Source organism: Narcine bancroftii, chromosome 9 (assembly GCF_036971445.1).
Source record: "Narcine bancroftii isolate sNarBan1 chromosome 9, sNarBan1.hap1, whole genome shotgun sequence".
Taxonomy (NCBI): Eukaryota; Metazoa; Chordata; class Chondrichthyes; order Torpediniformes; family Narcinidae; genus Narcine; species Narcine bancroftii.
The window spans coordinates 72551034-72563959 of record NC_091477.1 but is presented as its reverse complement, the minus strand read 5'-3'; the positions used below and the strand labels follow the sequence as shown (position 1 = coordinate 72563959).

Here is a 12926-nt window from a genome sequence, read left to right as displayed (position 1 = left end):
TTAACTTTTCATTCCCTATCCCATTTTATCCTTTTGCCTTCATGCATTTTTATTCAAAATAAAGACTAATTTCTATTCAAAATAGTGACTAAAGGTCATCAATCCAGTATAAGGAAGTGAAGTAATTCACAGAAAATTCTCAATACTTCCCCTTTCCCCAGAAGTGCATTCTGCTGCAGTGTTCTCATGCTGTGCAACAATTCCAGACAAGTTATTACCCTAAAGATCACCATCTTCCAGCATAAACTGCAATTTCCCCAAATGTATACACGATGCCTTCAGCTGCAATTTAACATTCCACTGTGATCAGTGAAGGAACGGTACCTGGTGGGTTTTGTAGAAGAACAGACAGAAGTTGGTTAAGACGACCCATAATTTTTGCCACCCGTTGCTATTTTTGAACTTCCTCAGCAGGTAGCCAGAGAGTTGATTCTACAACAAAGAACAACAAGGTCAGATCTTGTGCACGAGCTCCTTCCCCAGAATTCTTAATTCTCCACAGTTGCAATCATTTTAAGCTCCACTAACGAGAAACTAGTTCATGCTCTTGAAAGCAGTCAACAAAAGGGGATCCATCACACAGAATGGAAAAGAATAAACCGATAGTTTCAACAGATTCAAGGCAGAAGCAAAGAAGAAAACTGTTAAGGTAGAGCAGTATAAGATGGACTGTGTAATCCTTTTGGAATTGGTCCGAATTAAAACTTTGAACTCCTCTGGGTAACTAGATTCTTGAAGGGATTATAGAGGAAAAGTTCTACTTCAAACAGCAGTTCCTAGCTTTGCCTTGGAGTTTACAAATCTAGTTATTCTACATTCTGTTTCCACTACAGATATACAAATAAACATCATGTTTTTGAAATAGAATTGTGCCAAATTTGCATTTGGTTGGTATCTTGGATTGGAACTAGCAATTTAAATTTCTTATCTTCGTTTCTGCAAGCAGGAGGGCACATTGTTCTGTATGGACAAGCTAGGCCTGTGGGTCTGTATCTGAGCTGTAACTCAGTGAAAGTTATCATCTCCACTCCTGCCATTTCAACCATTGGTGGGACCATCAGCCACTCAACCGCACATCCCTTAATCTTTGCTCCTATTAGAAGAAAAAAAACAGTCTCCCCGAATTCTTCACAACTACAGCCTGAATCTCCAAAGTGCTTCTACCTGGCCTCCTTTCCATACAATTCCACTAAAACCGTCAATCCTCTGTCCACCTTTCATTCTCCTGTTGTAACCTTGCACATGATCATTTCCAATGGGCTTGCTGATTGGTGGAGAAGGGGAAAGTGCTCATCTTCACTCATTCAAGTTAATTCAAGATTTTATCTGAGGGTTCGGTAGAGCAGCACGGAGGCTGCTGCCCTGCAGCTTCAGCTCAGTCATGACCTTGGGTGCTGCCTGAGTGGAGTTTGAAGGTTCCCCCCATCCCAGCAACTATCTTGGCTTCCCCCAGGTGCTCTGGTTTCCTCCCACATATCATTGGTGGATTAATCGGCCACTGTAAATGACCCCTTAATATGAGTGAGTGAAGGGAGATTCAGCATGGTGGGTAGCAGTGTACTATCCTACCAGCTTTTCCATCAGAACCAGCCTTCCACTGGCCACTCTCTATTCATCTTCAAATCATCACCACAATGGAAATCCAACTATCCTGCTTTGGTCCACCTTCCTCCTCAGCTACAAGCTTCTGCTCCTAATATAGTATTTGGTTTGCCTTTCAGTTGTTCCCTCACATCGAGTGACATTTATCTACATTTAAGAGTGGCATAAAAATGCCATAATTTGTAAATGCTTTCATCTTAACAGTCAAATCTGAAGAATGAGAGGTGATGGAAGTGGACAAAATTCTTACCAGGTCTGATAAGTTAAGAGTCCCTTTGGCCAAACTAGTCCATGCCAGCCATGTTGTCTACATGAGCTAGTCCCAGCCATATTCCTCTACATCCTTCTTATTCATACACCTGTTTAAATGCCTCTTAAATTTGATGGATGCCACAAATGTTACCTTGACTCCATTCAAATTATGGATTGTTATGAAATTCCAATGGCTTAAGTCAGTATCTCAACCTGAACTTCACTACTTGAACAATAGCAAGGAAGTTTGGTCCCACCCTGATTATAGCATCACATGTTCTCTTCTGTTCACTTACAAGCACAGATTTACCAGGACGATTGATTATTGTGTTTACCTCAAACATGCAAAGATAGTCAGCCATTGTGAGGGTCTGATTCCGGTACCAGCACACGTGGGTGATGGTGTTGGGCCGCTGACCCTGGACTGGATGACAGTTCAGAGGAAGCTCCGGTGTGACAGCAGAGGAACAGAACACTAAGCCCATCCATGAGTTAGCAGGCATAGCCAAAGGAAGGAACAAGACAGACAGAAACAGGACAACGTGAATGAAGGATCAGTTCAAGTGGAGCAGTTTGGATGTTATACGTTTAGTTGCAACAAGGATGTCACAAAATGGTCAGATGACGTGACAGGGACAACCCTCGCACAGGATCACCATGAGGTGCTTACTCATCAAGCTGCAAAAGGATGAACTTACCACTTCTCCCACCTACATGGCTGATTTCTCTCCATTTCTTTGGTGTGATACAGCTCCAGAGGTGGAGAACATCCTCCAGACCCTCACTTCAAGGTGTATGACCCAGTGGACCATATCAGATAATTCTTGATTTTAACAAGAATCATTCAACACAACCAGAAGGAAGGTCTCCGATAGCTTTTCCTTTGTCAGGAAATAAAACATTACACTGGCAACAGAACGTAGAATAATAGAGGTTTACCTATTGAATCTGTTCTTTCCAAACAACAACCCCAGTTGGGCCCACTTCCACACCCTTTTACCCCTAGCCATATCCAACTCCCTTTTGAAGATTACTGCTGAATCCACATCCACCACCGCTTTCAGGCAATGCACTCCAAATCCAACAACATAAAGAAAAGATCATTCCTCATTTTTTTTTTTGGCCAATGAATCACTGTCGAATCTTCAGCCATTGGCTTTATATAGATGCTTCGTGGTTTTACATTTGGTCATTGCTTCTATGATCTATCCCTTATCCTTAGAATCATCCTGGGGGTAACTTTTAATATGCAGGGAGGTGAATGTCAGGAATAGGCTGCCAGAGGAGATGTTTGACTATTGCAAAGTTTGAGAAAAAAAATTGGACTGATACAGAGGATAGATTTAGAGGGATATGGGCCAAATGCAGGCAGATGGGTTGAGCCTGGGTGGAACAGTTAGGTCAGTGTGGGGAAGTTTGGCGAAAGGGACTGTTTCCACACTGTATGACTCTAATAACAAAGCAGGCTGTCACTATCGACAGGTGACTTAACCACCGGAGTTTTCAGTGAGTGGATCCCATCTACTTGATGGGACTCTGACTCACAGGTCAACATCTCACTGGATGTACAACTGACTCATATTGTGACATGCTTGTGCAGGAATCCTTAGCAGCATGGCTTTAGGAAAGTAAGTGTGGGAAAACAGAGCAATAACATGCAGATGAGGAGGCAGAAACTGAGCTGTGTGAGAAAACAAAATTATTTTCAACATCACAAGGACACAGAACATGAATCAGCTGAAAGAAATAAACTGAGCAATGTTATGTGAGGCCCTGCTTTAAAGGAAAAGGAATGAAAGTTGATCTATGAAGAGAATGCAGTTTACTTCCAGGCCACAGGACAACCCAGGCTTCATACGAGAGCAACCAGTTTAAAAATTGAATTCCAAATCATCAGTATCCGAGAATAGCAGGATAACAGATTATCGGGGTTTTACTGACCCACTGGTTATGAGGAAAAGCATGAATATTTACGAAACAGATTGCTACATCAATAGGCTTCACCATTGGGGGCCCCATTGTCTACAGGAAGGAGTGTCCCATCGTCCATATTCTGTACCTTCACCTCTATGACTCCAGTGGGTGAAAATATAAAAATCCATCCCAGTCTTCAAAACTAAACATTTAATTTGTGAAGTTCAATTTAGTAGCTGAATTTGGAGGAAAAAAAATTAGATATTCCCTTACTGAAATGAATCATAATTTTGTTTCTTTATGGGGTTCTTTTCTCAATTATTTTCAAAATTTGAAAGATTAACTTTTTTCTGGATTATGACCCCTTTTTCTGGATTATGACCCCCTTGGCTACTTTATTTTTTTAATCATCAGTAGTCGTCTGTCCATGTTAAGCCACAGCCTCTGAAGAGTGCGGTTAGATAAGTAGAATAGTAGTTTAGTGGGTTTTTTCCCCACTTCTTTTAATGTAACATAGTTTACAATACCATCTGTATTATTCTACAAGATTTGTTAATATTCAATCTTATTCTCATGTACCTATATAACAGTTATACGATGAAACTAATAAAAACATTGAAAGAGAGTAGCTGCCCAAAAAAATAATCGAGGGCAAGTGTAATTTGAGCGCCCCCCCCCCCACCCCCACCCTCATATTCATGCTCTGCACTGGGTTATCCTGGGGCATAGGAGGTGGTGAGAGTGCCCTGCTGGGTACCTCCACGGCAACACTATGGTCCAGCATGGAAACACTTGTATTGCGATGCCAGCACACGTGCACTGTAGTGTTGGCACGGTGATAGGTCTGTTTGTCCAACGAGCTGTGGGAGGAGTGAGTGTCATCTTCAGATTCTTGCTCCAGTGACACTTCATCTGAAGACCCTGGGAACATTAGGAGAAATGCAATAAAGAGGAATAACAATCTGGGGGGGTGGGGGGGGGTCAGTTCTATCAAACAATATATAAACAAGTAATTACACATTAGCAAAGTTCAAATCCAGCAGAAGCTGCAATCACTCCCCAAAAACAGGTGGTCGGGGAAGTCAGGTACTAGTTTCTACAAGCTGAACATAATCTGTTGCATGAACTTAGTGAGTGAGTTAAAGCAGCATCAGCAGTGGGAGGAAAAGAATGGTTGACATTTATTGAGCAGGGTTCCTCCTGCAGGGTTTACTTAGCTCCACATCCCAGCATCTGCAGTCTCCTGTGTGACAATCCACTGACAACTCTCCTCTGCCTGGCAGAACTTGTTCTTACCCTGATCTCTCACCTGTACAACTCAAAGGAGCAGCCATGGGCATTGCACGGGCCATGGGCATTGCATGGGCCCTGGTCACGAGTGCCCTCTCATTGGCTACGTGGAACAGACTGCAAGGAACATAAAAGCTCTACTCTGCGACTCTCTCATCCCCCCCCCCGCGACTCTCTCTTCCCCCCCCCCCGCGACTCTCTCTTCCCCCCCCCGCGACTCTCTCTTCCCCCCCGCGACTCTCTCTTCCCCCCCCCGCGACTCTCTCATCCCCCCCCCCGCGACTCTCTCATCCCCCCCCCCCCGCGACTCTCTCATCCCCCCCCCCCGCGACTCTCTCATCCCCCCCCCCCGCGACTCTCTCATCCCCCCCCGCGACTCTCTCATCCCCCCCGTGACTCACTCTTTCCCCGCAACTCTCTCTTTCCCCGCGACATCAGACTTGCATCTATGCAAAACTTGTCAATTTTAATCAACTTTGCCGCCAACTTCCACCCGCAAATTCCAGGGCTATATTCATTAGCTCCCATGACGGCCCTTCCTCCCACCATCTCTTGTAAGGTAACCATCCCTTCCTCTCAGTTTCTGACTCTGCAATGTTTACTCGAGATGAGGCTTTCCAATCCAAGACATCTGAAATCTTCTTGTCATGCAGGAACTATGGTTTCCCCCACCCCCTTCCCCACCATGGTGTTTGATGTGGCCCTCACTCACATGTCCTCCATTTCCTAGACTTCTGATTGTATCCTGCCTTCCCCCCTTGCCCAGATAGAGCAGGGATAATTCTCTTGGTCTCGCCTTTCATTCAGCATGTCGTCTTTTGCAACCTTCCACCAACTTTAATACAATCCCACCAACTGTAATGCCTTTCCCCCTCATCCCCTTATGTTTTCCCACAGGGAACACTCTCTCTGTGGCTCCCTAGTCCACCCATTCCTCCCCTCTGTGTCCCCAGGCACTTCCCCTTGAAACTGTGGAAAGTACAACTCCCTTGCCCTTACACCTCTACGTCCATCTCCATCCAAGGACTGAAATAGCCCTTCCAGGTGAGAGTCACATGCACCTCTTCCAACCTTGTCCACTGCATTTGGTGGTCCAGAAAGTGCTCACTCCCACATATGTGAGACTAAGCGCAGACTGGGTGTCTGCTTTGTGGAGCAGTGGTCACCTGGAACTCCCAATTGCGTGCCATTATAACTCTGTCTCTTTCCCATTCGCAAACTGACCTTTCTGTCCTTGGCCTTCACTGCCAGGGTGAGACCAAACTCTACTGGAGAAACAACACCTCATAATCTGTCTGGATAGTCTACTCCCAACACGTGGATATTTTCCAATTTCAGGTTTCCCACATCCTCTTGGATCCTTTCTCCCTCCTTCTGATCCATGTAGTTCCTCTCCTACGCTCCATTCGTTCCAACCCATCCTGTTCAGTCACCCAGTTTCTTTCCCTTCTTCCATCTGGTTCCATCACCCATACACTCTTCCCCATCCCCATCCTCCACTCCCACCTACCAACCAACCTTCCATTGTCTAGTTCCACTCATCACTTTCTTTCTTGCCCAAGTCCACTCATCATCTGCCCAGTCCACATCATCATCCCCACCCTTCCCTCCTCCACCTGGACTCGCCTATCATCTGCCAGCTCTTGCCTCTCGCCTCTTCAAACTGGCTATCTCCCCTCTCTACCTGATGGAGGGTTCGACCCAAACAGTGGCCATTCCTTTGCCTCCACACAGGCTGCCCAACCTACTGAGCTCCTGCAACAGCTCATTTATGTCTCCACCTTATTATCCACTGAGCTCTTGTTCCTGTTGGATAACTATTGGAATCAGTGGTTCTTTCACCTCTATGCAATTTCAGATCTTGATCACCCATTGGATAATACAATGTTTAGATTCTTCAACATTCCTTGAAAACACTGGGATTTTGGTACCACAGGAAATGTAGGTACACAACCATTGAACAGACACTGCAGTTATGAGCTCAATTAACTGAATGTACAAGGTTGAAAAGTACAAGGTTAAAAGTACAAGGTTGACAAGTTGGAATATTGAAGGAAGATGGTGCCAGGATTTGTACCTGGACAAGCTCTTCCTTGCTGTCATCAACAGCGAGGAGCTTATCGCGGGCTTCCAGAAGAGGGGTAGAACTGACTTCCTTGTCTGCATCAATGGTGCTGAGGTGGAGATGGCAGACAGCTTTAAGATCTGAGAGGCAAACATCTGTAGCGAGTTGTCCTAGTCCATCCATGTCAACACAATGGCCAAGAAAGTGTACCAGGGCTTCTACTTCCTCAGTGGGAATTTGTCACGTCACCTACATCACTCAATAACTTGTGCGAAATGATGCACTTTGGAACGTCAAACTTGAAGGTGGAATGCATGGTTAATGGCAGGATGCTTAACAGTGTGGAAGAGCAGAGGGACATTCAGGTCCAAATTCATGGATATCTCAAGGTTGCCTTCCAGGCCGATAGGATAGTTAAGAAGATGTATGGTATTAAATTTTGACAAAAAGTATGGTAACAGGCCATTTTGGCCCTTGAGCTAATGCCACCCAATTAACCTACAATCCCCGGTACGTTTGGAACAGTGGGAGGAAACCGGAGCCGCCGGGGAAAACCCACACAGACACAGGGAGAAAGTACAAACTTCTTACAGACAGTGCGGGATTTGAACCCCGGTTCCATTCGCTGGTGCTGTAACAGTGTTGCACTAACTGCTATGTGGATTTGTAGTTTGTAAGAGGTGCCTAGCTGGACTCCTGGCCAAACAAAATTTCTCAATGCATCTTGGTCTATGTGACAAGAACTTGAACTGAATTAATACAATTTTTTTTTTAATCCTGTGATTTCCCTCTTCTGATTCTCCTCCTCCTGAACTGAGACCAAAGACGCTCAGTTTCCCTGAGTTACTTACTGTTTGACCGATCATAGGTGTTGCTCTCCAGAACTGGATCTCCTTTGTGATTTGACTTCTTCACCAGCTCAATGGTCTTGTTCATGTCCTCAATCCATTTTCCCATCTCTCTCCGGCTGCTAAGATGAAAGAATGCAGTGTCTTTTACAGCAGAGTGTGTGGTGAGGCGTCGGGGCACTGAGTGCAACTGGGAGCAGAGTCCACACCACAGGCCAGGTGCATGGCCAGGGGGCAGCAAACACAATTGTGTACATTAAATTAAATTAACAAGAGATAATAAACAAAAAGGATAGATTAATAATCAATATTTAAAGTTACCATCGTGCAAGAAAAAAAACGCAAATCTTTTTCTGATGTTGGAGCAGTCCCTGATTAGTGTAACAAGGGGAAATTTAAGACCCTGATGGCTATTCTTGAGATGTTGGTCTTCAGGGTTCTGATCCTTCTACCCAAAGACAGTAGTGAGAAGAAGTTGGGTCTAGGGTGATGGGGTCTTTTATGATGTTGGCACCACTCCTGAGGCAGTGCCTCACACTGGTGTCTGCAATGGATGCGAGACTGTGATGGGCTTGGCTATATTTGCTACCTTCTACATCCCCCTGGTCACTCAAATTCCCAAACCAGTTTGCTGAGAAAGGCACATGAAAAATAGAAAAACTAAAAAGCATTCCAAAGCCAAGAAACATACCTTGCTGCTACAACAATTGTCTTCTGTGCAGAGTATATGGTAAAACAATGAGGAACATTCCATTCGCTTTCACTTTCCTCAATCTACAAAGACAAAGAGGGATTATGAACTTAAGCCAAATCTTGAACGTACAACAATGATAATCAAAGTTCACATACATATTTGAACAGCTCCTGCAAAGTTTCTCAAGACATGTGGTCATTTAAAGTATTTGGAAATGAATTAAAATTATAAGGGGCTTGCACAAATTAAAAGAAGTGAAAATTCATTAGTTTACAGAAAAAGCAATTCGAGCTAAAAGTGACCATAACAATGAGGGGCATCACATATAATACAAGGCTTCTGACAAGAGAGGGGCTCTGACTAATGAGGGCCCTTTGGAAATAAAGGTCAATAAGGGCTGTAACTAAAAATGAAGTGAAACGTGTGTTAAGTAAAACTCCTAATGAAAAACAGATGATGAACAATGAACCAAAGGTACAGTTTCTGGCATTTATATAAACAGCTGCTGAAGTTCATTCATTCAAATTATGTACTAAGGTACATTTTGTATAGTTTTATAGGAAAAGACTAGAGGAGGGGGAGCACGAGGTGGGGTGCAAGGGAGGAAATAAGCTTTATGGTGCAAGGTCACAAAAAGACATAGTCAGTGTCGAATAACTACAGCTAAAACTAACAGTATTAAATTCCATTAATAAAGCAATTTACTACTTCACTGGTCATTTGGATCTCTGTGTCCTGCTTAGCCCTTTCACACGTGGTTGTGGAAAAGGTCTGCATACAACACTCAGGATTAGTCAATTAATGTTGATGCAGTTCATGGTAAACTTTAAAGCCTTCATCCTGAAACTAACTTTATTTCTCTAGTGCAGCCTGGACCTGTTGAGTAGTTCCATCAATTTCTGTTTTTATTTCTAGTGCCCAAAGTTTTAGGGGTAAACCGATGGAGGTAGGTCAAAGCTGAGCAGCCTCCTCCTGCTGTGTTCCAGGTGCAACTGGGGCAATGAATTTTACAATGAGTGGCCTCAGAATCAGACTTCAAAGTCATGAATTAATCAGCCGGCCTCGCAAGGTGCTGAAGATCTTCTTGGGAGCATTAAGGCTCCTCACAACTCAGCAGGGGGATGACTCCGATCAAAAAAATAGGGCCAAGGGCAAGAGAGCTCAGAGGGCTACCAAATGGAAAGCTTTGCAGCAGAGATAGGTGGTCAAAAGGCAGCAATGAAGGCAGAGTAATCAAGAAAAGGCTTTATAACAAAACCATAAGGCTAAAATTAAGAATACAAGGTGAAAGGAAGATACTAAATATTTCCATGTCTTTAATTCACAAAGAGCTTCTCGATCTACATTCATCTTGCGCTGCCCTAACAATAAGCAGCATTTACATGAGGTTGTGATTTTTTTCAATTTAATTGCTTGCCAAACTCATACTCACCGGTGGATACAGCACTATCAGCTGGCAAAGGAAGAAGTGGAAAGAAAGAAAATATACCATCACGAGAAATTTGTGGCACAATTAATCCCTGCAAATGATTACTTCCATCGAATATGGACCATCTCACTGATCATTTCATGGAGTTGTATGGCCATTTGACCCATCACATCCATGCCAGCCTTTTTTGCCCATCCACACTAACCCCATTCATCGGAAGCTATTTTCAACTAATAGTTGAACTCTTCCAAGTCATCAGGTTCCTAATCCCATAGCAACCTCGTGCTTTTGAGGAAGTCCGTTAGACATGCTTCCTACAATGGCAGTGGGTATGGCAACAATCCAGGTTCACACTGTGATAGTACAGATTCTATCACCAATGTGTATATGTACAGATGGTAGTGTAGGATGACTGTGATTGGCTGAGAGTGTGGCCACACCTACTGGCAGGTCTTAAAGGATTGCTCCTAGCCAGACCAGGTCATTCTGGACTGGTCGACCTACTTGTGATATGCTCCAGTCTTTTAGTTAATAAAAGTCTTGGTTTGGATCAACAAGTCTTTGGTTCTTTCGATGCGCACTACACATTCCTGCCCTTACGTTCACCTGTACCATCTACTGTTACCTTTTGCTCACATACAAAGCCACCAAACTGACCATTCCCACCCCAGAGGTTTGCTGCCAATATGCACTTCGCTCTGGGCACAGATGCAAACATATTGGGCCAAGGGCTTGTGTAGGTGAAGCGGGCATGCTCCCAATTTGATGCTCATTCGCGTATTCTGGGATCCAGCTCACTGCACTTCCCCAAAGCAATGCAACAAAATTCCAAACACCTACACTGTGGAAAAATATCAATAAGATTGAAAGCATGCAGAGAAGATTTACAAGGATGTTGACAGGACTTGAGGAACTGAGTTACATGGAAAAGTTCAACAGGTTACGACTTTATTCTCTGGAGTGTCAGAGAACGAGAGAAAATTTGATTGAGATATATAAAATTATGAGGGATAATGATAGGGTACATTTTCCACTGACAAGACCTAGAGGACAAGGTTAAAGGTAAAATATTTAAAGGGAACACTGGGGGAACTTCTTCACACAGTTAAGGATGAGAGTGTGGAACCAGCCAAGTGGTGAATGTGGGTTCGATTTCAGCATTTAAAAAAAAAATTGGTTAAGTATGTGGATGGGAGGGCTATGGTCTGGGTGCAGGTCAATGAGATGAAGCAGAATAATAATTTGGCACTAGATGGGCAGCAACTTCCATGGTTCTGTCAAAGTCAATGACAATAAACTCTTCATTCATTCTCTTTCTCGCCAAGAAAGAACACATATGGTATGGTTGGTGTAATGGTTAGCACACCTTTACAGCGCCAACAATCGGCATCTTGGGGTTGAATCCCGCGCTGTCTGTAAAGAGTTTGTACGTTCTCCCCATATCTGCATGGGTTTTCCCTGGGAGCTCCAGTTTTCTACCACTGTTCAAAGTTACCAGGCTATAGGTTAATTGGGCAGCACAGACTCATGGGCCGAAATGGCTTGTTACTGTGCTGTATGTCTAAATTTTCTATTTATTTATTTAAAAGATTTTCTGCTCTCAATAAGCTCATAGTCTCTGATTGTTACAACCATTCTTGCTCTCCTTTTCTGTATGTGCAACACCATTAAATACAAATTTATTGTAACATGTATCAAGTCACAGTGATAGAGGTTGTTTCACGAGACCAGAAGACATTTCATCTATAGTACATGCAAAGTTAGAGATCAGTTTGTACAGTGCAAAGACAACATAATGATATTAATTGGGGGGTTCATTCAGGAGCATGACAATGACAGGAAAGAAACTGTGCTTGAACCTGGTGGTGGTCCTCATGAATTATCTTCCTGACAGAGTAAGATTATTTTTTTTTTAGAAAGCCAGCTTTTTCTCCAAAGTAGCAGGAGTTACAGATGAAGTCGATGGAAAGGAGGGGAGTGGAGGACTGAGCCACGTTCGCAACCATATGAAGTTTATTGTGATCGAGGGAGGCGCAGTTCCAGTCCCTCATAGTGATGCACCCTGGTAGGATGCACTCAATGGGATTCTGAGGAAGTAAAAACTATTATGGTGAATGTTTCTTACATTAATGTTCTTCAAATGGAGTGCAGAATACTTAATCCCTAATTCCTGATTTACTTCATCTTCTCTCCTACACTTTCCAACATCACTGGTTTCTAGCACCGCTTCTCCTTGTCATGACCCTACATTTCTGAATAAAGGAAAGACAGTCAAACTGATAATGCAATATCACACAAATGGAAGACAGAGCTCACCAATTTAAGAATTATGGACCTCAGATTGTTCGTCCCTGTGGACAGTTCCACTCACGAAACTAAATCATTTAAAATCTTTCTCTCCAAATACTTACAATCATCCCATATAACGGTAGCTGGCCATGTACTTTAAACTGGTTGCTGGTTGTTACACCTTTGCTTGTGTACAAAAGCATGTCAGAAAACTGTAAGAAATCAGAGGCTGAATGAGTGATTCTTTATTGCCAGAAGTAATAATGATTTAAGAGAGCATGTTAATTTAAATGTGCCAAACTGCAAAATGTAAGCAACTGAAATATGTCAAATGCCTCAAAATACAAGAAAATACAAATCAAAAAACTGTAACTGCCGGGAATTTTGAAAACTAGAGAAATGCTGGAAACATTCTGAAGGTCAGGCAGCAGCCTTGGAGAGAGAAACAGAATTAACGTTTCAAGGCAAAGACCTGTCATTAGAAATGAGAAAATACAGCATCAAACATGAAATGGTGAAGCATTCTGTTTCAGGCTGGATGAA

The 12926-nt window shown here is 43.3% G+C and overlaps 1 protein-coding gene across 11 annotated transcripts in view; it reads right to left on the bottom strand.

Annotated features, from left to right (window-relative positions):
- farp2 (FERM, RhoGEF and pleckstrin domain protein 2) overlaps positions 1 to 12926 on the bottom strand; it is a 187911-nt gene that overhangs the window by 10787 nt on the left and 164198 nt on the right. For 9 of the 11 annotated variants that reach the window (XR_011344030.1, XM_069896453.1, XM_069896461.1 and 6 more), the window contains 5 exons: positions 12506 to 12595; positions 8663 to 8745; positions 7975 to 8093; positions 4526 to 4689; positions 325 to 432 (listed from right to left, as the gene is read on the bottom strand). Coding sequence is in view for 10 of the 11 variants with exons in the window: in XM_069896453.1 (XP_069752554.1) it covers positions 325 to 432; positions 4526 to 4689; positions 7975 to 8093; positions 8663 to 8745; positions 12506 to 12595 (564 nt within the window). In the remaining variant the exon portion in view is untranslated. The remainder of the gene's footprint in view (positions 1 to 324; positions 433 to 4525; positions 4690 to 7974; positions 8094 to 8662; positions 8746 to 12505; positions 12596 to 12926) is intronic. The other 2 variants (XM_069896458.1, XM_069896462.1) reach the window with 2 other exon arrangements.